At 35.0% G+C, this 27,972-nt stretch overlaps 1 protein-coding gene across 1 annotated transcript in view; it reads left to right on the forward strand.

Annotated features, from left to right (window-relative positions):
- Window positions 1–2,305: 2,305 nt before the first annotated feature.
- Window positions 2,306–27,972, forward strand: part of KLHL1 (kelch like family member 1) — a 174,380-nt gene continuing 148,713 nt past the window's right edge. Inside the window, exon 1 of the mRNA XM_079318031.1 lies at window positions 2,306–2,815. Within this exon, the coding sequence (XP_079174157.1) occupies window positions 2,331–2,815 (485 nt within the window). The 5' untranslated portion in view covers window positions 2,306–2,330. The remainder of the gene's footprint in view (window positions 2,816–27,972) is intronic.

A 27,972-nucleotide genomic window follows, 5' to 3' on the forward strand; every position in this document is an offset into this window, starting at 1 on the left:
ATTATCTGAATAAGCCTAATCAATTAAGAGGTATTAACACAGAAGAGATAGCAGTGTCTATCTATATAATCACTGATTAAAACAATTTTGTATGTAGATACCCCCATCTTTTAGAGCACACTAAGTAGCCAGTATTCACTAGAGATGATGTCATATATTTAATCATAAGAGATGCATTTCTAGACTCTCAGAAATTATCAAAGTTTCATCTGTCCTACTCTAGATGAAGATACCCAGGCATTTTTTTCTGCTGCTTTCCTATGCAGCATATACTTAGATCAGCTCCTAGATAAAAATGAACTGTCTCTTCTGTTTGGTTTAGAATGGTCTTTGTCTCTTTTTGATCATGGAATACTGAGAAAAAAGTTGAGGCATCAGGGAGTTTTCAGTCCAGCTGCTGTGGCATAAATCAATATTTAAAATGCACAGTGGCAGTTTTTCTTCCTTTGAAAGTAGGACTTGGTGCCCTGCATTCTTGTACTGTTAAATCCAGGACTTTATCAGTCTTAAACACAAACCCTAATATTGCTTTGTATCCAGAAGCACTACTTCATTGAAAAATAAACAAAACAGTAATATACTTGAGTTGTGAAGTAAATGTAACAGCAATAAAATTTTTAATTCATGATTGATTTTTGTGCTTCCCTGGAGGAATTTTCAAGCTATAGTACTTTATGAATGTGGAGTTAAAACATGCCAGCTTGAGGAAGATAATTCCTTCAACCTTATTTCTTGATTTCAGAGAGTTAGAATAACAAACTTTTGAGAGCTCATAAATGCATGGGTAAAACTGGCCAATGCAAAGATTCCTGGTTGAAAATACAATATATTTCATCATTTTCCTAGGGACAAATCTTCTTCGAAAATATTACTTAGTAAGGTACAGGTGAATTGAAGGTATTCTGTGTATCATCTTATTGCCACCCACTTTTCACGTGCGGGGTTTATGAGCCAGCAGGTGACAATATGTAATTTTGCTGCCATATCCCTCTCCTGCATTTCACCATAAAGCTTTTAATTCTGTAATTATGCCCCTGATGCAGTGTACTCTGTGACACCCCTCCCAAGCGGGCAGATGTTCCTAAGCAGATCTCTTCTGTTGTGAAAGGAACCTCCCTTGGGTTTAGCACTGTCAGACTACATTAAGAGCAGGTATGAAAGGTAAGAAGCAGATGTGTCGTGCTATTTTTGTTTGACACACTGTCCCTCTAGCCAATGTTTTCTACTGGTACAGCAATACTGAGCCAACAGGCTAATGAATGGAGCCTGCAGAATACATCGTTAACCTGTAACCTCATCCAGCCTGCACGCAGTCTATTAAGTCTGTACTCCCATAATTCACATTTTTGTGTTTACTGCAGCTGATACATATGTTGTTACACTTTATTTTGCTCCCAGTAATATACAGCTGTCTCAGAACCAAAATACCAAGGTGAGGACACCTGCACTGGAGGGAGAAGAGGAGGAGGCTGTGAGGGGCAGTTAGTGACCTGCCGACTTACTTGCACGACGAAGCCTGAAGCATCTCTTTTCCCCAGAGCACATCTGCGTCACATGCAAGGGAGGGGGCGGCTTGGTGAGAGGCGCCGAGATAGACGGAAAATTGTATACTGAGGACCTTGACAGCCTCACGGGCGGGATTTTTTTTTTCCCTCCTACGTACAGTGCATATAAAGGAGCCCCGATTTTTTTCGGAGACAGCTCTCAGGCTTTGCCATCCCAGATAACGGCAGGCATGGGACTCCCCAGAGAAACGGGATGGGAAGGCGGGAGGTGGAGAGAGGCTTCCAGGTGACTTTTTCCTCTCTGCGCTCGGTCACGGAGCTCTGCGAGACTGAGGAGGTGCCACCTGCCTCCCGCTGTGGCTGCCGCCGCCGCTCCTCTCCGGGCTGTAGCTCGCTCCCCCGTTAATCACATCAGCGCGTCGCAGCCTCCCTCGCCCGCTCTTCCCTCGCAAGTGTCCGTCTCCCCTGAGAGATGTCTCTCATTTCTGCCTCTCTCTCCTCCCCTTTCCACTGATCACCGAGCAGTTCTCGTCAGCTCTGGGCATCTCTGCCTCTCTCTTTCTCCCTTTCCTGCTGGGTGTCTCTACCTCCTCTGTGCATCGCTCCATCCATCCTCTCTCTCTCCGCACTGGTGTGCGCGCATCTCTCTCCGCCCGCCCGGCTGCCACCCCTCGCCCTACCAGCCCAGCCGCCCGGAGGAGCCGCCGCCGCTGCCGGAGCGGGGCCGCCCGGCGCTGCCTCCGCCGCCGCCCGGCCCTGCCCGGCCCTGCCTGGCCGCCGCGAGTCCCGCCTCAGCCCGCGCCGTCCCCCGCCCGCCGCGGCACCATGTCCGGCTCCGGCAGGAAAGACTTCGACGTGAAGCACATCCTGCGCCTCCGCTGGAAACTGTTCAGCCACCCCTCGCCGGCGGGCGGCCCGGCGGGGGGAGGCTGCCTGCCGCCCGACAGCAGCTTCGAGCACTGGGGACCGAGCCAGAGCCGCCTGCTGAAGAGCCAGGAGAGAGGCAACGGCGTCTTCTGGAAGAAATCCGCCTCCTCCGCCTCCTCCTCGGCGGCCACCACGGCCAGCCAGCCCAACGGAACGCTGCTGCCCGCCGGCGGCCGGCCGGCCGCGGGGCACGGCCCGGGACCGCCGCCGCCCCGCACCGTCTTCTACGTGGAGTCCCTGGAGGAGGAGGAGGAGGCGGTGCCCGGCGGGATGGAGGTGGCCCGCGAGCCCGAGAAGCCCCTGGCGCCGCCGGAGCGGGAGGAGGCGCCGGGGGGCTGCGCCGATGGAGGTGGCCGGGCAACAGGTGACGGAGGCGGGCACAGGTAGGGGAGCGCGGCGGGCTCGGGTCGGTCCGCGGCGCTTTGCGGGGCTTTGCGGGGCGGGGGCACAGCCGGGTCCGTGTGCTGGCGTTGCTGCGGGAGGATGAGGGTCTGGGCTCGGGACGATTGCTCCGTTTGAGCTGGCAGGGTTTGGAGCCGGAGGGAAGGGCGGCTGAAGGGCTGCCGAGGGTCCCGGGAGACCGGCCAGCTTCTTGGTCAAGGTGGCGCGGACCAGGGATACTGCCCTTGGCCTGTCCCTGTCCCTGTCCCTGTCCCTGATCTGCCCCTGTTCCCACTCCGTCCCCGCTCCTGGGCTGCCCCTGCCCGAGAACAGGCGCTCCTCAAATCCGCGCTCCGGGCTGGGGACCGTCGCTATCCAACTTTCTCAGAAGTTTATTAAAACGAGGTGGTGTTGTGCTGGGTAGTGGGAAGACAGGTGAAAGCTCGAAAGCAAAGGCGTCTGCTCTCCTGAAACTCGGCGTGACAGCCTACCTCAGAGAGAAATTAGACTTACAAGAATTTTACGAGTCGTCAACCGAGTGACACCCGAGAGGATGTAAGAACAAGAGAGACACGTCCAGATTCTTGTGTTTCATACAAGTGCGTTAATGTTGAGTTGGTTTTCCTTCCCATTCCCTGCCCTCTTTCCCCCTAGCTGAAATAGAAATTAAAATCGTTTGAAGAAGAAAATGGAGCTAACAGAGAGCTTTCAGAAAAAAACTCTGATACAGATAGTCCTAAGGGTAAAATGATTCATTGCTTTAACTCTGCTTGCCCCTGCCTCCCCATGGTTAAGATTACTTCATTTTCATTTCTCTTGTATATTTTTTTTCCTAGGGAGAGAAATGTACAGTTCTGTTTCTAAACATGAAAAGAAATGAAATAAATTATTTGATTTTTTTTCATATTGAAAGTAAAACCTTTAATATTAATTATTCTATTGCATGAAGGGGCACACTGGGTTTGAAGTAGTACAGCTGTAGATAAACATGTGTGTGTAACTTTGAGTATATTACACCTTTTCAGAAAGCCCTATTCTCTCCTTGAATCTCTTAATGTTTTGTCAGTTAGCATAGTGGATTTCATAGGAGCTACATAATTTAAACACGTGGAATAGCTGCTATGTGACTTAGGGTATATTTTTAAGGCAAAAGTAATACTGAAGTTTTTATAAACACTGGAAATTGTTCTAAGCCACAAGAAGGTGCTTATACTAGCATTCAGTTCAAACTGTTATCTGATCCACTACAAAGAAATGCAAAACACCATTCCTAAAATTATATCTTCAAGAGTTTTGAAGAGGGAATGGGAGAGGTTAAAGACTATTACAAATATAGTCTCATTCTATATTCAATATTCTATTCTAGACTTTTAATTTAGGTGTGTCACTGATCTGAGATTCTGTAGAGATTTTCAGACTAGCATAAACTGAATTTTAATGGCACCATGTGATTTGTACATAACAGTTGACTTGATAGAATGTATGTACTTTGTAACATTACATATCTAATTACTGCATTTACTGGTCTTGATTTTCATAATCCATTTATTCCATGTTCTTCTTTTATTGCTACTGAAATGACACTTCTGGTCATCAATAGCTTAGTCCTGCTAAAGAAATATGCTCAAACTTGTTCAGATTTAAAATATCTATACCAGGAGATATGATTTTATTAGCAATGAAAATGCCATCTTCTGAGGCATGAAAATGTTTAAGATAGTTTTAGAGTCTAAGGCTTGACATTCTGCTTTTCATCAAAGAACCTTTCATTTACCTCTACAAACTTATACTAAGTTGGTCAAATGCTTCAAAAACAGCAGTTCTGTGCTTGAAAGTTGTGATGATCCAACAATCTTCTAATGCCCTGTAAAGTTATGTTTCACTCATTCTGTAGACATAAGGATTTTTATATTTTTTTTTTTTCCTGCTATTGATGTATATGTACAAGTGAAAGCTACTTTTTATTTTTATTTTTAGTGTCTGCTTGGTATCCTTGTATCTCCAAAAGAGTTTTGGTTGGATTCTTGTTTGGAGTTTTTGTTTGTTAGTTTCTTATTTTTTTTCCCAGTTGGTCTCCTCAGCTTGGTACATGAATTTTATACTGGTATTTTGTACCTTTTTGTGCTCAGCTGGGTTTGTTTTTATCAGTAGAGTTTTAATTACTGTTTCTACATCTAAGCTAAACACTAAGCTTTAAGATCCTGAATTCTTGGTTTTAATTTTAACGTTCTGTTAGCTATTGTGGGATTTACTTAATGAGGGATTATGTTTCTGTAATAATAAATATATTCTACTTTACTAATTTGGGGTTTTTTGCATGTTTCTGAAGAACATCCTGTCATGTCAATTGTACAGTACATCTTGCATAAGTAAGGTTATGTGGATAGTCCTACTGGCATTTAGAAGACTGAAGGGTTAGATAGGATGTGTTATAAAGTACTCACCTTATTGTTCTATTTTCCATATTGTATCTTTAAAAATGTTCTATGGTTAACAATTAGACCATGTTAGAACACTGTCTGATTGCTTGAAATTGCTTGGAAACATGCATATCAAATTAGTTTACAGCTGGCATGACAAAATTGTCAATAGATGCAGTGGATATTTAAAGATTTTTTTGTTTTTTAATCTTAATTTCCTAAGATAAAACTGTTAGGAAAAAAAAAAAAGTGTAATATGAATTTATGATTGAGATTTACAAATCAGCCACAAAATACTTTGAGAATACCAGTGCATTGATTTGTGATATATCCATCAGAGCCTCAAAGTCTGTAATGGAGATGTGACATGATCACGATGGCTCTTTTCAGGTGACATGTTAATCAACCCCCAACATGAATGGGATCCACTTAATAGGCAGAGTTAGTATTTTAATCTGTCGTTCCAGAGTGGGTGGCAGCATGTTTTGCTTGCCTTACACTGTCCAGATTGTATGAAAATATAATTCCTCATGAGCCCTTGGCACTGTTCACCACTACGTACGTGCCTCACAAACTAGTAACAGGTTTATTTTTACTGCAGCCTGATTTTACGGTGGAGGGGTAAACCAGAAAGAGAGATAAAAGAAAAAAAAAAAAACAAACGTTAAATTGATTGGTTTCAGCACATATAGCACTCTTCTCCCACTGCTTTCTGTGTTCTCACTTGCACCCATAAATGATGAGCCCATCTGCAAAACAGTTCCAGACTCCTCTGGTTGTGTGCAAGAGGAGTGGAGAACACAGGATTCAATTAACATTTTGTTTAAGAGACAGTTCCAAGAAGAATATGCCAGATATGCCTAACCCACTTATATCAAGCACTGACAATGAAGAAGTCTTTGATAAAACATACAAGAATTTGAAAATACAGCTTCTGAAGGAAGATGGCAAATCCTCCCACCATTAGATATTGTCTAATAGTGTACTGTAAAGCAAGAAGCAAAAGGGCTGAGTACTGTGCCTTCCTCACACTACAGTTTCATGCTCAAATGTTGAGTCACTAGAAAAGTAACGAGGAAGTAATTTTACTGTGTTTCTATTGACTTTGTCAATGGGAAGTAAAAAATTCAGTATTAATGGGAATCCGAAGGGTTAGTAAGTGAGAGAATGATTTTCTAATTCAAACATTAACTGAGAAATTCTGAGTTTGCAAGTCTCTGTGGTCAAAACTATTTAAATTAAATCATTATGATCAGTGTGGAATCAGGAACATAAAAATATTCATGGTTAAACTATATGATCAAAGCTTTTGTATAAGCATTTTTTTTTTTTGTATTTTTCTGTTCTGAGCCCACAAATCCTGCATTTTGATGCTTTTGTCCATTAGTCTCTCCCCCTTTCAAGTCTTCCTTTTCTTCTGGCAACCTACAACCTTGTGGTTGGCAGGCTGCTGTAGAAAGTGACGAATTTGAAACCTGTCAGGATGAGCAACATTCTCTCAATGAAGCTTTCTAATTTAATGAGAAAATACTTTGACCATTTAGAAAATGCAGATAAGATTGTCATAAAGATTTGCTACTTTACTACTTCATGTAGTGTTGCAAGTGTATCTTGTCTCATGACAGGATTCTGGTCTCTGGTTTCTAAGTAAATGGAGTTTCCTCTTTTCAGCTTTTATTCCAGTACCTGAACTTACAAGAAGAATCAAGATACCTTCCTATGGCTTAGTCAGCCCTGTGGGCTCTCACAACTTCAAGTATTTTCACAACTGATCATGACTGTGTCCTTTCTGAGGTGCTATCCACATTTGAACCATAGCTTTTGTTGTGATAATCTAAAATTAGATGCTAAAGAAGTCAAATTAGTAGCTGCATATGTTTTTATACTATCTCATATAGACTGCTTTGTTAGAAAGTTAATTTAATGCTTGGGGTGGAATATAGATCACACAATTCTTCATTTCTAGGTTATGGAATCAGAAGAGAATAACATATTTGTCTTTGTCATGAGCCAGTTCTTCAACTTGATTGTGAAACTTCTTAAAATGGTTATATAACTTGTATGCTTTTATATCTATACTTTTAACTTTCACAACAAAAGAGTCAGTGTTCCTACACAACACAGGCCACAGACCTTTCTCCTCCAAAGTTCTTATTCATTCTCAGAGGATCTATACTTTGTGCATGGGATGCAGAAGAATCAGGTAACAAATATAGTGCAAGATCACATAGCTGAAGACTGTATATATGTGTGTCTGGAATTAGGTAAGTTACAAGGACAATCTAGGTCTAGAATTACCTAACTTTAAAAACTGGCTTTGGTACTTGTAGAACAGCATTTCTAAAGCTTGGCTGTTTGTTTTCGTTTGTTTTTTGACAAAAGAAGCAAAACACACAAGTCACTTCATGTGCTGTCATTTCTTTTGTCCATTATTTGAATGCAGAACTGAAACTTGTGGATTCAGTGTGTATCCCATAGCCACTTGAACTGATAGAATAACTGACATCAAAAGAAAGTTGTTAATGTTTATGTAATTACAATGGTGATTGTGTACTTTCTCTGCAGGAAGACTGAAGAATTCAGTAAATGAAGATATGACAAGTATTTAGAATCGTCGTCTGCATTTGTGATTCTACTGACAAAGATTCATATAACTTTCTTCTTGGTGCTTCCAAACTGTCTTTTGTTACAACCTGTTTTGTTTTTTGGGTTTTTTTTTTAATTGAATATGTGTTCTCCTGGACTTTTTTCTCTCTTTTTTCCCTTCCTTCCACAGTCCATTACTTGGTTTTACCAACTTCTCTTACTATCTGCTTAATGGGTTTATTTACCGGGTTGCTTTCTACCCATCCTTTCCTGTATCTTGTCCTAGATACTTCCAAAATTAAGGTTAAATTTCCTGAAGTTCATTAACAGTTTCTTGGACGTCTCATTCTTTTGTTTTTCCCTAACTATTTCATAGTCTTTGAATTTCAGGATAATTTAATCATTCCCTTATCTCCTTTGTCATTTTTAATAAAATCCTAATAGAATTACCACCCCTATATTTTTACCTCAGCTCCCCATTTTACTTTGTTCTCTGGTTTGTTTCATCACCAGCTGCCAAGTTGATGGTAACATTTACTGTGTTTAATGGGTCAGCAAGACACTTTGAGTAACTCATTCAGTCCATGATGGGGATTTATCTTCTCTCATCTCATCTTTATCTTAGATGCACATTTTTGTATAAGGTGAATTATCTTTCAGATGTCCCTATTTCTCATTATTGAATGTAACAGTAGTCTAAACTGGCTAGTTCAGGTTCAAATATTCAATTTAAATGTTTAATGTTCAATTAAATTTGATAAAAAGAACGCAATTTGAAATCTACATGGCAAATTCAAACTGTTCTAAAAAGATAGAATGAAAGGATAGAATTAATTGAATCTATTATATTTTCACAGTGTTAGTAAAAAGTATATCACCCATCTCAATAAAAGTATGAATGCTGCTAGAAAACATGAGCCCATTAAACACACTAGGAAGCAAAGGACTTGACCAGTTTTTTGGCTGTTGTTACCCATGTACTTTCAACATTAACAAAACCAGCCATTCTTTTTTCTCCTGGATTAACTTGCACTGCTTTGCAGGAATATTAAACAAAAAAAAAAAAAAAAAAAAAAAAAAAAAGTTAATGTTTAGAAAGGATTTGGCAGTGAAAATATCAGTTGTGCAGTGAGTTACTGAATCAGTGAAATGCCTCTAAAACTATGGACTTTTTAAGGGCAACATCAAAGAATATTACAAAAGAGAAATGCTTTTCAACCTTTTCATAGTCAAAGTAAAAGCAAGAACAGAGAATAACCATCTTGAAAATCCAATTGATGGTGAATATAGATAAGTCTGCAGAAACACAGTTGGATTGAATATAATATTTTTTCCTCGATAAAACCATGTCTGGAATAATAATAGTAGGAACCTGTATAAGTCTATATATGCACAAACAAATATGTATCACCTTCATTTTCTCCCTTAATATAAACATTATAAGATTTGCATGCATATAATTCATATAGTTTTTAATGAATAAATTAGACTTGTTTCCTTTATAATATTTTGTGAGCAGTGAAGATCACTTAAATATTGTAGATGGACCAAAATTAGAGCAAATTGTTGGAATATATTAAATTCATAAGAATGCTGCAGATACATATAGATACACATACTCTTAGCACATGATCTTTGCCTTCTAGCTGCTACTTCTTATCCTTGGGACACATTTTTTCCTGTTGGAAGCAGTTTAAGCATTTTCTCTTTGTTTTTCTATCTCAGACTTGCATTTTTTAGGTGAAAACTGTTCCTTAAATGCTATGCTATGATGTTTTGGCAGAAATTCCTAGCATACAAATCTCCTGGAGTTGTTAGAATAATTTTTTAGAATACAGAATCAATGACTTAAAGTATTTACACTAGGGAAAGAACTAGATGTTATTAAAAGTTTCAGAAAAGAAATTTATCCTGTAAAAAGTTGAAAACTCCTGCAACTTCCACAGAAAGACAAGTAACTGTGTAATCTTTCCTAGTAACTCTGAGAAAAAAAATCTGCAAATCCTCTAACCTTAACCTTACCAAAAACTTAGTTTCAGCAGTATCTAAAATTTCTGATTTTTATTTCAAAAAGTCATAACTTACCAATAATTTAAGATGAACATAGATTAAAATTGCTAAAATATTATGAAATTTTGGTGAGAGTTTTAGAAAAGGTTATAATTTTGTTTAGATGTTTTTCCATTAGTATTCTAAATATTTTATTTCAAAATTTTTTGAAAAATGTTATTTTTAACTTTAATATCAGATTACAACATTTTCATCATTTACACTTGAAAACAGTCTTTTAAGTGAAAACATTTTTCTGCGAAATGAAAGTAAGTTTCTCCAAAATTCATGTTAAAATTTAGCTGGAAGTTTCCATACATGCTTCAAGTTTACGTCACATTGTTCTTTCATATCGTCTATTTCCAACTGAAGTCTTGAATATTTGTACTGGCTCTACTGAGGATTTCTGTTAGTTTGGGCCACTGTTAATGTAGTCATAATGATAAATATTCAAGGCATAGAGGTGATTACCATGAGTAGCCTGATTTTTCAAACCACATTTTTAATCATATCTCCTATTTCTTCACTCTTCAGTCCTTTGCTGGATATCTCCCTGCTCAATTTTGGCTGTCACGTAACCTTTCCTATCAATTAAGATCCCAAATCCATTATTTTTTTACTCAGGCACATCTTATCTCTTGATTTCCATTTTCACTACTATATGTGCAATTTCATCTGTTCTACTTGATTCATGAAAAAATATTGCCATTAATTAATGAGCTAAAATGGAAAATAAATGACGAGTATTTAATTCTCAGAAATGATCCAACAAAAATACACAGAGAATTAAGACTTGGTTCAGTATGGTGTGTATGCCAAAGTTTGGATTTCAACTTATATTAAAATGTAAAGTCAGAAATAAAACTTGTAAGATTATGCAAAATTGAAAGTAAGTTTTATATTTTAGTGTTCGCCATTATCTCAAAATGCATTTGAGAGATGGAAATGTCTTTTTCAAAACTTAAAAATTATTTATTGAATCTAAACCAACACTTTATCACACACAATTTGTTTTCTGAATAAGGAAATAATTGTCTTATTCTTTAATAAGTAGCTGGGTGCAAGTCACAGAACATACCATTTGCAGTTCATTTTTTTAACTGTATCAGTCAAGTTTTCTGTTTGACTATGTTTCATTAACATTAAAATATTCAACCTTTTGTTGCATTTGTATTTTCCTGTCATCTGTGTTCATCCTTCCTCCCACTAACCATATGGAAAAAGCAGCATTGTTTTGACCTTGGTATCTTTTTGCTGCTATGTAGCTTTTCTCTGTGCAAAACTCATGAAGAAAAACAAAACCAAATCAAATTAAAAAATCACAAAAATTCCTTGGATCTGAATGGGCATTATCACAGGCAGCATCTTTGCCAAATATAGTCCTAGGACTCAATCCTATTTGGCCTCTTAATTCTTTCTAGAGATTGTTCAATGTGTGAGTTATTCATACCTAAAATAGAGTGTTGAATTATGTAAAAGGATGTATACCTTATGCCAAATTCTGTTGTGCATTGTGATTGTATTGAAACTATAGTTTCCCAGATTATTTTATATTCTAGCTGGGAATAGGAATAGGTTCTTCCAGAGCACAGAAGTTGTTTTATTTTCAGCAAGTAAGGAGAAAACATGATAAAAAACACTGCATCTGTATTTGCAGGAATAGATGGCACTTCAGATACTCAACTTGCAGTTCTTAGATGGGCTTCTGATTGTCTGCACAGGCACTTCTTTTCATATTCTAGACCAGTCAAATGCATCACCTGTCTAAGCATTCAGACCAATCTGGTTCACTGTTTTTTTCTCATATTCCTTGTTATTTCTCTACTTATAAATTGGAATATGTAATATTAGTGTACCTCCATCCACTACTAATTTCCTCATGCAGTGCTATATTTTTATTCACGCAGTCAAATGATAATAGTTTACAAATGCCCAAAAGGTTAAATTGATAAAATTATTTATATTAGAGTTTTATAATTCTAATCATTATACTAAATGCAAGCCTTCTATGTGTAGTGTCTGGTGGCTCCATTTATTGAGTTCTTTTCTGTCCGTTGCTTTGTCATAATTTTTACTATAAACTGACCCATAAAGATAACCACTACTTATATCAATTATCTGAAATTCCAAACAAAAATACCCCTTCAAAGTAGCAACAGTAAAAGCAACTCCAAAGAAAATGAGAGATAAAATATAGGGAAGGAGAAAAGAGAAAGAAAGGAAGAGAGAAAGGAAGTTGTATAGAATAAACTACTCAATATTTTCAGTTAGTGGGAACAGTTTTTAAAATTATTTTTAGTCTTCTGTTGATAGACACAAGGACTTCAAACTACTGTCTTATCTCAGAAGTTGTTTTTTTAATAGCAAAAGCTTCAATTAATAATTGTTTGTTAATCAACAATACCTTCACCAACATATTTGATGATAATTAATCCTCCTGAATTAAATTTCTGTGTATCTTGACTGTGGTGTTTTAATTTAGAAGATTAATGACTTTTTGAAAAGTAATAGTCTTTGAGAGGACAGAAATTCAGATGAAAGTGAGTGCTTCTGTACACTGTTCATCAGATATGTAAATGGAATTTATGAAACCTGCTATAAAAGGGATTGAAGAGGAAAGCCTTGACATGCAATATTAGGAACAGTAGTAGAGTGAGTAGGAATTCTTCATGTTTCTTTTGCACCTTGTACTTTCATTTTAGTCAATAAGGACTAAATAATGAAGTGAAGCATATGCTTCTTCAAAACAAAAATGAAAAGTGTTAAATGATTCACCCATATGTTTATAGGAGAGAATGAAAATGCACAATAGTCTTGAAAAAAAGTAATAGACCTCTGAAAAAATGAATATGGAATAGTGCAACTTGCTATTCTGTTAAAACAATATTCAGCAGAGATGTGAAGTAGGATCAAATGCCTAGATAGCCTTCTGCAGAAGTGTTATGCTTAATAAAAAGTAAAATATGAATTAAGTATTCCATAGTGCCAGTAAAATTTAATCACAGGAGTAGATGAACAGACACATAGCTTGCAAAATAATAATTCTTGTTCTCTAATCTGTTTGGATAGAGTCTCAGTTCTACTGTATTGTCCAGAACAATTAAAGAAATGCATGAATTGTTTGAAGAAATACCAGGTAAAAAAAGTTACTAGCATTTTAAGAAATATGTTGTACTAAGAAAAGATTATCACAGGAAAGAAATATTACTGTGTTTTTTTAAATATGAAAAAGATTTCCGGGTAGTGGTGTGGACTCTTAATATCTGGCATTATAAGATCATAATAAGCTAGACAAAGTTCTGTCAATCATGACATGTTTAGACATGACAGTCTTTTTGCCTTGAAGAAAGAAGCACATTCAATAATTTCTCTCAAACTGTCAGTAAGTATTTTTCTACAGAAAGGTTGCCTGCAGATGCTGACAAAGATTAAAAATGAAAAATCTTACATTTTATATCAGTGCTAAAGGTTTTTTATCAATCTATTTTTTACAACAGTCATTGAATATATCTTTTAAAATTTAAGTACATCCTCTCTAAATTTTATACTTAATCTGATTTGCTCTTCCACTGGAGTACTGTAGTGTCCCAAATCTCATGACTATGCATAACCAAAATCAGTCCCCTCATTCAGACATTTAGGATAACAGACAGACTCGTACCTTAAAAAGTTTTGTGTTTAAAGAAATGCCACTAATTAAAAGTGAATGCCAATTGTATTATTTATGGGGTGTTTTGTTTATTTGTTTTCTGGGATTTCTTCTGGTTTGTTTTTAAACAAACACTGAAGCAAAAATAATTAAATTACATAGGGAAATTTATAAATTGAAGCTGGCTATTTTGAGTCTGAGTCCTTATAGGCAAGATCAATCTCCATCAAGTAAATGTAATAGTAGAATAAACTTATCCACAGTACTCATAAGAAGAGAAGTTTAAGTACATAAGGGAGAATTGTGCATTTAGTTCATTAAACTGCAATTCTTTAATTATGTGAAATTTAGTATCTTCCTTTTTGTGCACAAGTTTCATTGTTATTTCCCCCAAATTATCCCACTCTATGTCATTTCTTGTTGCAGCAGACATCTTGTTAGGGCTAGAGATGAGTCAAGACACAGACTCTCATACAACAACATGAAAAAGGTCCCTGTTCATTCTCCTTTACAGCTTTGCCATCCTGTCTCTGACTACAGCAAGCTCCTGCTGTAGGGTCCAACTGCAGACTCTGGCTGTGGCTATTTCCTGCTGGACTGTGACTGCAAGCATTGGTTTGCAGACTCTGAGCACAGCTTTCATCCAGCTCAGCTGTGACTGCAGGCTCCAGCAGCAGCTCTGACTCCATCAGACCCAGACTGATCTCACAGCAGATCTTCCACTGCAGCAACTCCCTTGTTTTGTTCTTTGTGGCTCCCTGGATCATTCCCCATATTCTCTTGGGCTCCTCCACCTCGGTATTCTCTTCTTCAAGGATGCCCTAACCAGCCCACCCACCCATTTTATCACACTTATCTTTATTAGTCACAGCTGTAACCCATTAAAGGCAAGGCTATTCCTCTTCTTGGTAATTAGTACAACTAGTCACTTATCAGGGGTGAGGTCACCTGTAATCTCTTCTTCTACCCTACAATTTCTCATTATAGTGTCTTAAAAATACTGTGGAAAATATAATGAAGTTTATTGCTTCCAGAGAGTGAATTAGATGCAAAATAAAAACTTAAAAGCAATTTTGTGTGGTTTCCTAACAGCACCAAGTAATGGCTAGTGCCATCTCTCTCACCACCGTGAAAATTGACAGGTTGATTTTAGGTTTTCATGACAGGCTTCAAATATTACTAAAACAGAGTTGAAATAAGATCTTTTTATATGTAAGACTCTTAATCCTCTTATAGTAGAAGAGTACACATTATTAAGAGTGTAATGCATAGAATGAAACATGGTTGTCTAATCAAGGAGATTTCTGTCAGAAGTGTCCTGTTTCCTTTGTAGTGGTGACTGGAAATGTAGCAAAAAAGAGGCAGTGAGTAATTAGGAAAGGAAGGAATGTGAATTATCTTATGAACTGTAATATAAGAGGCTTATTTCAGAAGGAGAATTTCATTGGAAGGTTTTTTTCCAAATTTTGGTGATTAAGAAATTATACAGATATTTTTTAAATCTTTGGTCTGCTGTCGAAATTAATTCCTTTGTGCATGACACAAGAACATTTTGAAAAGATCTGTGAAAGAAAGAAAAGATACAAAAATCTAAAAAAATAAGTGCGAGTAATTAATCTCAAATGAAATTTGGAAAGCGCCCATTTATCTTTTTTTTCACCCTGCAATTTGAGTGTTTTTTTACAAAGAGATGTGTCCAGACTTGTGTTATTTTGCAAGGTGAAGTCAAATAAGATCTCTCTTCAGGGCCTTATTTTTTTCTCTTTCCTTTTTGTGTAGTCTAAACAGAGCCACCCATGGTTATTGTACTGTAGGAAAAGCTCAATATACTTCAGGATCTTTACTTAGCTTGACTTTTTATGTTAACATATGAAAACAGAAGTTAAAAAAAACCAACCCAATCCAACAGATGGTTTGTGCATTCTGCTACAAGCAGATGATAGATTCTTTCTCTAGTGTATGAATTGTCTGCCTAAGGTTTTCAAGAGAGTGTGATTATGGCCTATATTGAGCAGAAAAATGTCAATGTCTTTTTTTTTATTTATTTATGTTGAATGGTGATGTATCTACAAATTTCAACATATGTATAGTTTATGTTTCTGTGGTATACAGAATATAGATATTAGATATCTATATATAGTAAGACAAACCAGAAAAATGCTTGTTTCTGGAAGTATTGCTTCCTCTCTTTGCAAATGTCATGTTTTGACTATCTGTTGCAAACTTTCCTGTCAGGGCTGAAAGACTCTAATGAAACTTTTATCTCTGCATGTTTGAGCATATTGAAATAACAAGTAGACAGGTCTCACTTTCTTGCTGATTTTTATTGTTTTGTTGTGCTTTTTTGTTTTGTTTTGTCTTGTTTTCTTTTGTTTTTAAATTTATTTTTTTTATTTCCTGGAGAAAATACAGGTAGATATATTGACCAAGCAGCAGTTGTAATTACTCCCTTTCCATTTTGTATCATTAAAAAAAAATCTTTTTCACTGATCATAATTAAGTAGTTAAAAATCCTAAAGAGTATGACAAGAACTAGTACTAAATTATTCAAATTATATGTTGGATTGAGCTGATAAAGACTTTATATTTTTTTAATTTTTTCATTCTGGTTCATGAAATCATCAAGGTTCTGATTGCATTTTTAAAATTATAGAAAACTATTTATCTTAAAATGCCATCAAATGGTCTAAGAGATTGTTTCAAGTTTAATGCAAGAAGAAGGAAAATATATTTTATTATTAATTCTCAGATCACAGATCCTATTTTGAGGAGTTTGACCACCGCATTAATGTTTTTAAGTTGTGCAGTTTTTCTGAGTACATAAGTTCTTTCCTGTGAATAATTATTATTCTCAAGTAATCTTTTGGGTTTTAGAGTACCTTATGTTTATATAGACTTGCTATGTGATTGAGAATAGATAAAGATTTCAATAACAGTAATAAGTTTTAGATGGATGAACTTCACAGTATTCCATGCCCTTTGAAGAAATGCACTAAATTAGTCTTATATTAAAGTTTATAATTTACTATCAGCATAATATTTCAGTCTTATTTTCCATTACTGCTGATAACTACTCAGTGAGCTGTAGTGTCAAAAGGAAATGAGCCATAGCAACCTTATAGATCGGAAATAATATTTTTGTTAAAATCATAATGGGGCAAAAAAAGCTCAGTATTATTCTTCTGCTAAACCTTTTGTCAAATGCTGTGTATTGTCCCTGCTTTATGATCTTTTCAAATTTCATTTTAAATCTCCACATTGTATTAGAAACTAATTTCTGAGATTAAAACATTACTTAGGTTTTACAATTGGAATAATTAGACAAATGTCATATAAACCAGAGGAGCTAGATTTTTAGTAAACCTCCTCTGACTTCCATAACTTTCCTTACTATTACTTTTGTGGTTTTGATTACCAAAATGGTAATCCAAATGGTCCAAATGGTCCAATGGTCAAAAACAATTTAACCACTTTTCCAAATTTTCTTTGCTAAAACTGCAGGCAGTAAGCTTTGATTATCCCTTTTCAGCCTGATACCTTTATTTTCTTCAATTTAATTTTACTCATCTAAAAGAAAGAATCGTAGTTCAGTATTCATGGAGTCAATGTAATGTACTCAATATTTGAATATAGCTTGTCTGAAAAAAGATGTGCATGTACTGCACAAGATGAGTCTCTCTGTGTGACAGGAGAGAATCAGGATCACAGTTCTTGAGTGAGATCATTATTGAGGTAGACTATCTCAATGCATTTTAGCCATTTACATTTAGATAACCCATTTTGGTGTATCTTCTATATTCTGGAGTAAATGGAGAAAAACACATATTTTAAGCCTTGGTTCAACTGACTTATATCATATGTCTACAGTAGTATGGATTGGCTTGTGCTTAAGTAGTGCTTTGATTTCTGTACTACCCATTCTGTGTTTCTGTAAAGATTGTCCATGAATAGAATAAGGAAGAATAGACTGGGGCAAGGCAGGATCTGAATTTTACTCGTCTAATGAGCTTAAATTTCTGGGAAGGCAGCCCAGGCCTCATAATCTTAACCTAAAATGATAAAAGGAATGAATTAAAAGAGAATATATATTCCTTTAAAGGTAGAAATAAAGATTTTTAGCTGCTCTCTTTCATATATAGATGGGGTTACTTCAAATTACATGTAATACTCTATAAAAGAAGATATTAAGATAAAACTATAACTTAGAAGGTTCTAAAACTGATAGAAAACAATAACTGCACAGTACTGCTAAAGAAAATTATATGCACTACTTTATAATGAAAATTCTACAAATTAGAAAAACAAATGCAAAATGAAAATTTCAGAAGTTACTATATCAATTGAAAGTGTTATTTTCAGTCCAAGGCACATATTTTTCACCTATAGAGAAGTAAGAAAACCCCCAAATTTTTAACAGTACTGTAGCACCTTCTGAACCATCTATTTGAATTATTTTTAAATGTGCTTAAGAGCTGCATATGAGAATTTCATACAAAGATACTGTTGAGAGATACTGGGTGAACATTTCTGAATTCAAACAGAATGATTTCAGGTTGAGGCCCAACCTCACAGAGCCCTTTAGCTATTGACATTTCTGTGACTAGTATTGACCAAAATGCTTTTGATGCATGGTGACCAGTAGTTTCTGATCAAATTTTGAGGTTGGCCAAGACAAACAAATTGAAAGTTTTGAAAGAAAGTTTGTAAAAAAATTGTTTTATTTGATCTCAATGCGAATTTTTCTTTTTTTTTTTTTTTTTTTTTTTTTTCTTTTTTCCTGTTATGCATTGACCAAAAATAAATACACCATGAGAAGGGAGTAAGGAGTATCAGAAAAGCATATCCATGAAACAGCAATGCAATAAAATCTGTATTTTTTACTTTCTGGTAGATACACTTGCTGTCTTTTAAAGAGAAATTATCACAAGCCCAACTCTTGTCTTAATATTTCATAACCTTAAGCCTTATAAAACTTTAACTCTGATATAAAATTTTAATAGATAGCAGAAGATGCTGAATAAGAATGTTTTGAAAGGGGTTCTTTAGCACAAAGAAAAAAGAACTGAAGTAATTGTGAATATTTCATGTTGTAAGGACTAGCTTCAATGTCAACTTTCATATTTTTGAGAAAAAATTCCAACAAAAGGTTAGTTATAACCTTTGGAAAAGGTTACTTAAGTAATGCCATGCAGGGAAGCATATGAAATGTTTGCAAACCTTTATGTTTTTAGTATGCGTGTTTCTGATGTCAATTAAAAATATCATCACTCAAGGAAAAGTGCATTTTGAAATAAACATTGGCAAAAAAATCCAGAAAGTATTTTAAAGGAAAACAAATGCAGGGGAAATGATGGGTGTGTGTTTAGATTGGAGTCTGCAAGCCCCATTTTATTGTGGGAATTAAATAGTAACATTTGAGTTTTCAGTTCTGACTGACTGTACCATTTTGCTTGGCTTCATTAGTTCCTCTAAAATTAGAAACCAAAGTAATGAATGACAACAACAAAACTGAAGAAAATCCGTTTAAAGTATCATGCCTGTATTTGATCACTGCTGGATGGGGTAGTCCATTTATTCCAAGTTCCCAGCTACAAGTAGGTTGCTTAAAGCTATATTTGGTGGAAATATATTAATAAATTATTGGCTAGCTAGTATGATTGATGGCTGTCCAATGTTTTTTTGTGTTTCCTGTCCTCAACTCAGAAATAGCTTCAAGGTCTGATACAAGGGACATTTTGTTTTGGGCTGTCATTTCTTTGCTTCCTTTCCATGCCCCAGTTGCTCTGTAGTTTACAGCACTGTCAAATATGGGTCACCTTATCACTGACTACACAAGTTGTGACAAGCATTAATATGAAGAATTCTTATTCAGAGTAAAGGAAAAAGCTTCTCAAATTATTTTTTTAATTTTATCTCACCCTTTTTTATCCTTCTTTTTCTTCTCTTTCCACAGCATTGAGCTGTATTGCTGTCATAGTGCTGTGAAAATACTACTTTGTAAACTGCAAACGTAATAAAATTGGTGGTCATGACAAATGACTCAAGTCAGTCTTTCCTATTAAGTCCATGTAATGGCTGCAGTATGTACAGAGGAATGAGTATAGTCTCTGCAGGAACTAACCAACCCATTTTTAACCAGAAGTAAATCAGACAACAGTGAACAGTCTTCTTATTTAAGGGTATTCATAAAGTCTCTACTGTGCATTTTCTGTGGAGGAAAAAGTATCCCAGGTTTCTGGAACCTTGTGCAGCTTCTCCTGTCAGGTTTTGTTTCTGATTTCATTACATACTGAATTCCATGGGAATTTTGAGAAGGTTTGATTCAATAAAATGATATAAAATTGATAAAAATTTAAGAAATGATACAAAACCTCTTAATTTTACATCTGAAAAGGATGGATTTTAGAAACATTATCAATGATGGACAGGGATAAGATGCTCACCAAGGTGTGTATGCCACACCATCTTAAATATATGGTAGCTGATTCAAGAGATTATATGAGAAATATTTATTTTAAACAATACAACTGTGGTGATACATTTTGCATTCTAGATTACATATAGACATACACAAACAGATGAATTTTTCCATTCCCATGGAATAAAGATACTGACAATCTCTCAAAATGCAACTATGCCCGTATTTTAAAATATTAAGAATGGTTTTTATTAAGACAATGCTAAAATAAAGAGGATTAAAATTAAATTACTGTCATATCACCTTTTTGAGACATTAAAGACAAAAACTCACTGCCATATCAAAGATTACAAAATATGACTTAATAAGTGGCTACTAGCAGATATTCATACATGGAAAGCGTATCAAATGGTCTACTATATTTATTAAGAAAATAAAATTATCCACAGTGTATCCAGAGTTATCTTCTAAGTGGTAATAATCAATTTTTATCCAATTTAGAGCCTAATGTTTCCCATATGTGGTGATTCTTACCCAGTCTGCTTGATTATGCAGTTACCAACACTGAATTTAATCTACTTTTTTTATTCAAATGTATTGCTCAGTCATTTAGAAGCATGAGATATTTCTTATGCCTCTATGATCAGGTTAGATGTGATTATCATTAATAATTTAAATAAAATATTTTATATACTCAGATTGTTCAGGGATGTTTCTGTGGAGTTCCCTTCAGTATGAAAAATGACCAGTTTTTTCAATTCTTCCCAATTCTAATCTTTTAGCTGATCATTAATTCATTGAAGACCTTCTTCTTCCCTTAAAACAGGATAGGTTCTTTCAAAGGCATTGATGGGAGGACTTAATCAAAGATTTATTGACAAAAAGTATATAGTGTGCATATCATATTTACATAATTGCTCATCCCTTTGCATACTAAAACTTGTAAGCTCAGGATTTCTTCCATGTTACCTGGTTTGAAACTGTAACTCATGTATTCAAGTGTATATGAATAATGCTCCTTATTTTATTTTATACTAATTTCCTTGTAGTAGGGTAAGACAATTATTAGAAGTCTTCTTACAGTTGATGTCACACTGAGGTTCTGCCCATTGTTCTGATACCAAAGGTAATTTAAGCAATAGCTTAAACCACAGCAGATAGCTGTGCATTTCATAGAAAATTTGTGGATTAATAGAAAATTATCCAGACAATTTATTGTTTTATATTTCATAAATCCTTTTCTTTAGCAATTTCATTTTGTTACTACTTGTCAAATTTTGTTTCCAGTAAAAACGAGACATCTGGTCAGAGAACCTACATGTGTGCCTCCATGACTGAACTCTATTGTAAACAGAAAATTAGAAAAGATACGTAAGAAAAACAAAACAAAACTGAAAGAAGCATAGGAATTTCCATATTTTTAAAGCCTTGAAAAGTGCATAATTTTATGCAGTTTTTTTCCAGGTATGATTCACATATTCAGTGTGTGATACTGCAATATTTCTGCTATCCATTTCTTGTTCTTAGCTAGAACTATCATCTTCATTTCAAGAGTCTCAAAAAAAAAACAAAAAAAAAAACCAAAAAAATGGAGCAGGCATCTAAGAATATGAAGCTAAAAGATTGTTCAGTTTTGAACCTGTCATTCTGTCAAGCTGTTTGAAAAGTGCATCAAAAATACGAGTTCATAATAACAGAAAAATAGAATGGGAAGGAAGAATTTATTTCCTATTTTTTCTATCATTTTATATGATTTTTCAGTGCACAAGGCAAAGCTATAGATATGATAAAGACTTAATTTTTAGTAAAAGTTAACTCAAAGATGAATTTACTGTAGAAATGCATAATTATGAAATTAATTATATTTAATTTCTGTTATCAGATGTTTAGTAATGACTGTTCAAAGCTCAGCAAATAGCCTTCTGGCTTTGTTAGTACAAGGAGATAATGTGACATCTCACACATAGATCATCTGATGCTCAGCAAAGCTCATTTGAGCTACTTAAGTTTTACCATTTATTTGGGAAAAGGATTAGCTTCATCATTACATTACTCATATATAACAAAGCGTCTTTGGGAGGGAAGAGCAGAGGGAAGGAAAACAGGAGTCATTTAAATGTTATTTAAATGTTCTCAGCATTTGGTTATTCTCCACATGAATGGTCTACTGAAGTATACTCTCACCTAAGATAAAAGCCAAAGCTCAAGACACAGTCCAATCCCAGCACAAAAATCAGAACATAATCATGCCTATTCCTGACTAGGTTGTGTGTCTGAACTCTCTGGGTTCTGTGATTTTTGGTTGGTGGTTTTTTATTTATTTAACTTCTAAGTTACTTAGCAGGAAGTAATCTGCTTTAATGCTGGAATTCTGATAAATGCTACTATATAACCATATTGCCTCTTGAGTATTTTGTAAGCTTCTCATTTTTCTTGAAAATGTGGGAAAATAGTATGAGAAAGAGTTTCTCCCTTTTGAAGAATTCAGTTAAAATTTATTTGTTAATCTTTGAATGTCTATGTATGTATCTACTGTAACTGATAAATAATTGCAGAATTACAAGAACTTGAAGTATGATTGTAAATTACACTGCTAATGAAGTGTGTGCCTAAAATTTTCCTGTGAAAATTTTAAGCAAATAGAAGTAAAAAAATAATTCTTCAATAAAATGTAGTCACCTACATTGCAATTTTATTTTCTTTTTTAGGAAAGTTTGAAACGATATTTGAGTTACTTGTGAAAGATTGTCTTTATTCTTTAAAGGGTTTTTTCATATTATTTGTGCTGGCTAAAGGATTATAAAGGTCTTCATGAACTTAATAGGCTAGATTAAAAGCATAATTAGGGAATTATGTAATCATACCTAATTTCCTGTTCACTTTTAAATGCACCTATTAGGAAAAATTCAGAGTAACTTACAGCAGACAGCTAACATAAAGCACAGGCGAGTCTCATATAAATTTTCTTGGTTTAGTTATATGCAGATATGTATGCATGTATATACACATACATATGTGTCTATATGATCAAAATACACCTTTTTGCTTTGTGGAAGCACTGTATGGGAAATAGACTTGGATGTTTTTACAGTATCCATTCACTTCTGCACAATGTTGATCATTCTTCCCCCTACCACAGAGGGCTGAAAGATGGGGGAAGAGGAGATTAAATAAACCCATCCTCTCCTGTGAAGAAGACCAGAAACTTCAAGCATCTCCCATGTTGCATAACTTGAAAAAAATGAATTTGTTTCAGTAACAAATATTTTTAAAACAATGCAGTGCAATAATACTATAAATTATCTCTATAACTGATAAAAAGACTATAACATTCAATGCAAAAATTCATATGACTCTAGTAAAGTTTTGAATTAAGAACTCATCTCTGGAAAGCCTTACTTATTTCAAAATAGACCATGTGTTGTTATTTCAAAATAAATTGAAAGTTAAAATCTTATTTTAAAAATAAGAGATATATACAAAATATCAGAGAATGTTTCTTTTTTGTTGTTGTGCAGTACTTGATATCAATGTCTTACTGAAAATATGAAAATACTTTAAAGTATTTTTATAATTAAGAAATTATGACTTTTTAAATAATTGTGATTTAAATTAAATAATAAATCAAAATATTTGGAAATAACATGCCAATTGTTTTGACTCTCAGAAACATACTATTCTATGAGTCTATGCCAGCCCTGCAATGCTATTGAAAGTACCATCTTGACTTCAATCCAAGAAGTGCTATGGTACTTCTACAATAATTCAAGTTTTAAAATTGGTTTTAATTATATTATTTATTCTTTATGAACTGACAAAATTTAAGCAATAGTGTTTTTGCTTTCCTTAATGAGATCTTACATTAACAGTATTTTCATTTCAGTTGCTTTTCTATGCATAGGAAAAATTAACATGTATCTATGATTCCTTTCATAGATAGATCTTCTAAAATAAGATTCTTACAAAACAGCAATAATGTTTTCATTCTTGAAAATTTTATTTGCAACTTCTGACTACTGAACCAAAAAGAACAGAAGAAGCCAGTTCTCTTCCTCCATAGAAGTTTTACACAACAGTAGAGTTAAAAGGGAACAAATAATTAAGAATTTAAATTTTTAAAATGGCAACTAATTTTCAGAATGCTCTGTAAACAAAGCAAGGATAAGGATTCACCAGAAAGGTCTCATAAATATACAAGTTGAAGTCCATATTTTATGAAGTATGATGAGCTGTTAGAAGCTGTCAGTGTTGTCAATAAGCAAAGTAAAATGTGTGTGTGTTTGAAAAAACATTGCTGGTTTTCTTTATACTGTAGGGAAGTGAGAACAAAAGATGCTTCTCTCCTATGTATCTCCCCACTATGTTCAACAAGGAGCCCATAATGACCCTTAGCCTTGCCTAAGCTCACACCTGGCTTTAGATTTCTAGTTGAGGCATAAAAGTGAGGACGAGAGCAAGAACTTGCCATAATGGTACTAGAAGGAAGAAAGGTATTTCCCGGTAATCTAGCACATTTTGGGTCCATTACAGCAGCTAACTCAGTATGAAAAGTGGAGCCTTTCTTCATTAGCACCTTCAGCTTCGTGACTACTTCAAAGGAAGGTGAAAGAAAAATAAGGGCACATATGGTAGTGCTGTAAAAGGTACAGAATCAGTCTCTCTTGATGGAGGTCACGGTAGACTGAGAAGCTGGTCCCAGCAGACACCTCCTAGTCTATTCATTCTAAGGAATTGCTCTCAGGTCAATATTAGGCCATGAGATGTGGAATCCTGCTTGAAAGAAACATAGTGGCATACTTCCATGAATCCAAGATTATTCCAGAAAATTAGATTTATAATGTGGTATTAAATTTCTTGTAGTTTTCTGTTGCCGTATTTCCATTGTTCTACCTTTACATGAGCCTATGACATGAAAATTAAAGAAAGATGTAAGTAGAATTCAATATCAGACAGATAAAGAGGTATTTAGAAACAGCTTTGTTTTTATTAAACAAAAAAAATCCAAATAGGTATAGATTTTTAGGTTCTAATTTAAGACCATAGATCTCCTGTCCTTTAATGAGACTGTTACTGTCACTGATTCTTGTGATTTCAAATACCTTTTTGAAAAATGTGTGAGGTTTTAGAAACTTAGAAACAATCATGTATTTTTCTACTAATTAAACTGAACAAAATTGGTGTGTCAGCCACACTTAATTGAGACTGTTCTGCATGCAAATGGGTTCAATACTGCAAAGCTGTCATCAATTGAGATGTTTTTTGTTAGCATAATACCAGGATAAACCGAGTCAGTGTGCCTAACATAAACAGGAATAAAAATATAAAGGCAAATTGATGTCCTCACGCACAAGCATACACAGAGCATTCCAAGGAGCACCCTAAAAAGGCACTGTTTGGAGATGGAGATATACTGAAATGGTTCAATGGTTATTTCTTGTTTAAAAATGGACCAGCATAAAAAAAAGTATTTCTAAACTGAACAGCAGGCCTGCGAACACTTAAATGTTACTGAGTTAATAAATCCAAAGAAAATCTAAACTGCCACATATTGGAAATCCTTGAATTAGGGCTGTCCATTAATGTCTTAAAATTTTCTATGCATGGATTGAAGCAAATGAAGTCTTGCTTCCCTTTTACTGTTTTGTTTGCCTTAAGGATTATTGATCAGTCTATCAATCAACAAGTATTGCAGATACCCCTGTAGAATAAAATTTGTAGCTAAGCTTCATATCCTTGAGCATTAAGCTAGAATTGCACACAGTTGTACTTAGGCAGCTAAATGTCAACATGTCAGTCAGACATTGATCCATCTAAGTCTCTTCAAACATCTATACTATGAGACTTTTGAAATAGCGTTGCTAACATTTCATTCAACAGAATAAATTACTTAAATTTTTATTGCAATTATTTTTTTTTTTTTTTTTTTTTTTTTTAGAGCTAGAGAATGCACTTTGCATTTGTTACCTCTGATGCAGAGATTATACTTTAGAAATAGTTCTTTGCTTATCACTCCCATGAAGTGATGCATGGGAAATCATAATATTGTCATGTGCTTGTTGTACGACACAGCTGATGGTTTGTGTGCCACCGTCTACCAGCTATATACAAATAACTGCTGAGGATGACAGTTGTGGTACTCCCACTGAGCAGCTTTGGTGGGACCCTCTCAGCTTCAACAGAATGTCTTAAACATCATTCATGACACATGAACAGTTAGGAGAATATTTATCCATTGATTACCCTATATATGGCTCTTTGAGTCCTAAGCATTGTCTGTAGTTAATGAAATGAGGAATTCCTTTTTGCAGACTTTACACAAATCCAAAGCTCAGAGCTTATTTTTAATTACTTATAATTCCTGTTACATAGCTGGATACAGGTACTCATTCACATAAATGCTGTTGGATTTTGCTAATTTTGTTAAATATATTACTAAGAGTGAGCGGTAGCAATGTAACTATTAAATTCAAGAAATAGAAAGGTTTTTTGTTTGTTTGTTTTATTCTGTTTTGGTTTTTTGGGGTTTTGTGGGGTTTTTTTTTGTTTGTTTTTTTTGGGGTTTTTTTTGTTTTTGTTTGTTTGTTTGTTTGATTTGGTCTTCTTTGGTTTGTTTTTTTTTGTATTTAACAGTCAAAACAATGCCTGCTCCAGTTCCTTCTTTATGTAATTTTAAATATTTTTACTGGCTTTTCAGGAACAGTAAAATTTTACTTGCAGCTTCTGACCACTGAACCAAACAAAATTGGAAGACTGGTCATTTCACTTTACTTCAATTTCTGTGATGTAGACATTTGAATGTGGTTGAGCAATTAAGCATGCACTGTTAAAGGAAAAGCCAAATAAGGCATTCAGAGACCTCATCATATCCTTGATAAAGGTTACGTCCTTAGATGTCCAGATGAATACTGCTCTAAGCTCCGCTAACAGCTAAGTTCAGGTTCTCCTGTGCAGGTATCTAGAGCCATTTGACATCCCTTGAGATGTCTGAGATATCTGACAGTTACTATACTGCATCTAGAGGAGAGCACTCTTTATGTGATGCCATCTGAAGACCACACGACACATGAGAGCATCTTAGATTGCTTCAAGATGCTGGAATATGGGCAGCTGTACTGATATTTTATAGCATAAAGAATGCCACAGTGATGCCTTTATGTTCATGACATAAAGACTTTTGTCAGTAAGAAATAATAATTTTAAATACACAGATTTGTCTTGTGCTTGTTGATGAACAAGTGTGCTACAGAAAATGTAATTTTATAATCCCACATGTAGCATTACACATTTTACTAATTTCTCTATTTTAAAACAGCATAAGGTGATAATTAACATATTACAAAATACTAATTTATTTCTTAATACACACATACAGCAGCCTTTGTTTCTAATATTATAAAAACAAACTACTCTCAACATATCAAAGAGGAGATAGACTGTACTGTAATTTGGTTTTGACTATTGTAATTCCTTTTCTGGAAAAAAAAGTCCACAGTTATGAGCCATACCATACTGTGATATTTGATGACATAGCACAAATATAATATTGGAAAAATAATGTTCCAACTGAGGAATAAAAGTTGTTAATTGTGATCATGAAAAGAAAAAAAAAACCTTTCTGAAAAAATTTAAGATTCATCTGTCATGCCTGTTTCCATTTATTATTTTCTTGCTTATATTCTAAAATAGAGAGCAGACACATTATTTAATGTTTGCTGTTTCTTTACATGTTATAAGTTCTTCACTTAAATTGATCCCTCCGTCCTGAAGTTATTCGTGCTATATATTTTCTTCAGATGCATTGAAATTTAAAATCTAAGGAACAATTTTTGTAGATGATTTCACTTTCAAGGGGCACTCTACTACAAAGGTGTATTTAATGGGATGCTCATTGACTATGGTGCTTGAAAGGAATACTGTCTCTTACTTCAGGAGTTTGTAAGCAGCGAAGAAGTGATGGATTTACAACAAATCAAGAAGGGATCATTGCACAGGCTTAAGACACATGGAGCACATACATGGAATTTCACTGAGGTACCT

This window comes from Erithacus rubecula, assembly GCF_903797595.1.
Source record: "Erithacus rubecula genome assembly, chromosome: 1".
NCBI classification, from domain to species: Eukaryota; Metazoa; Chordata; class Aves; order Passeriformes; family Muscicapidae; genus Erithacus; species Erithacus rubecula.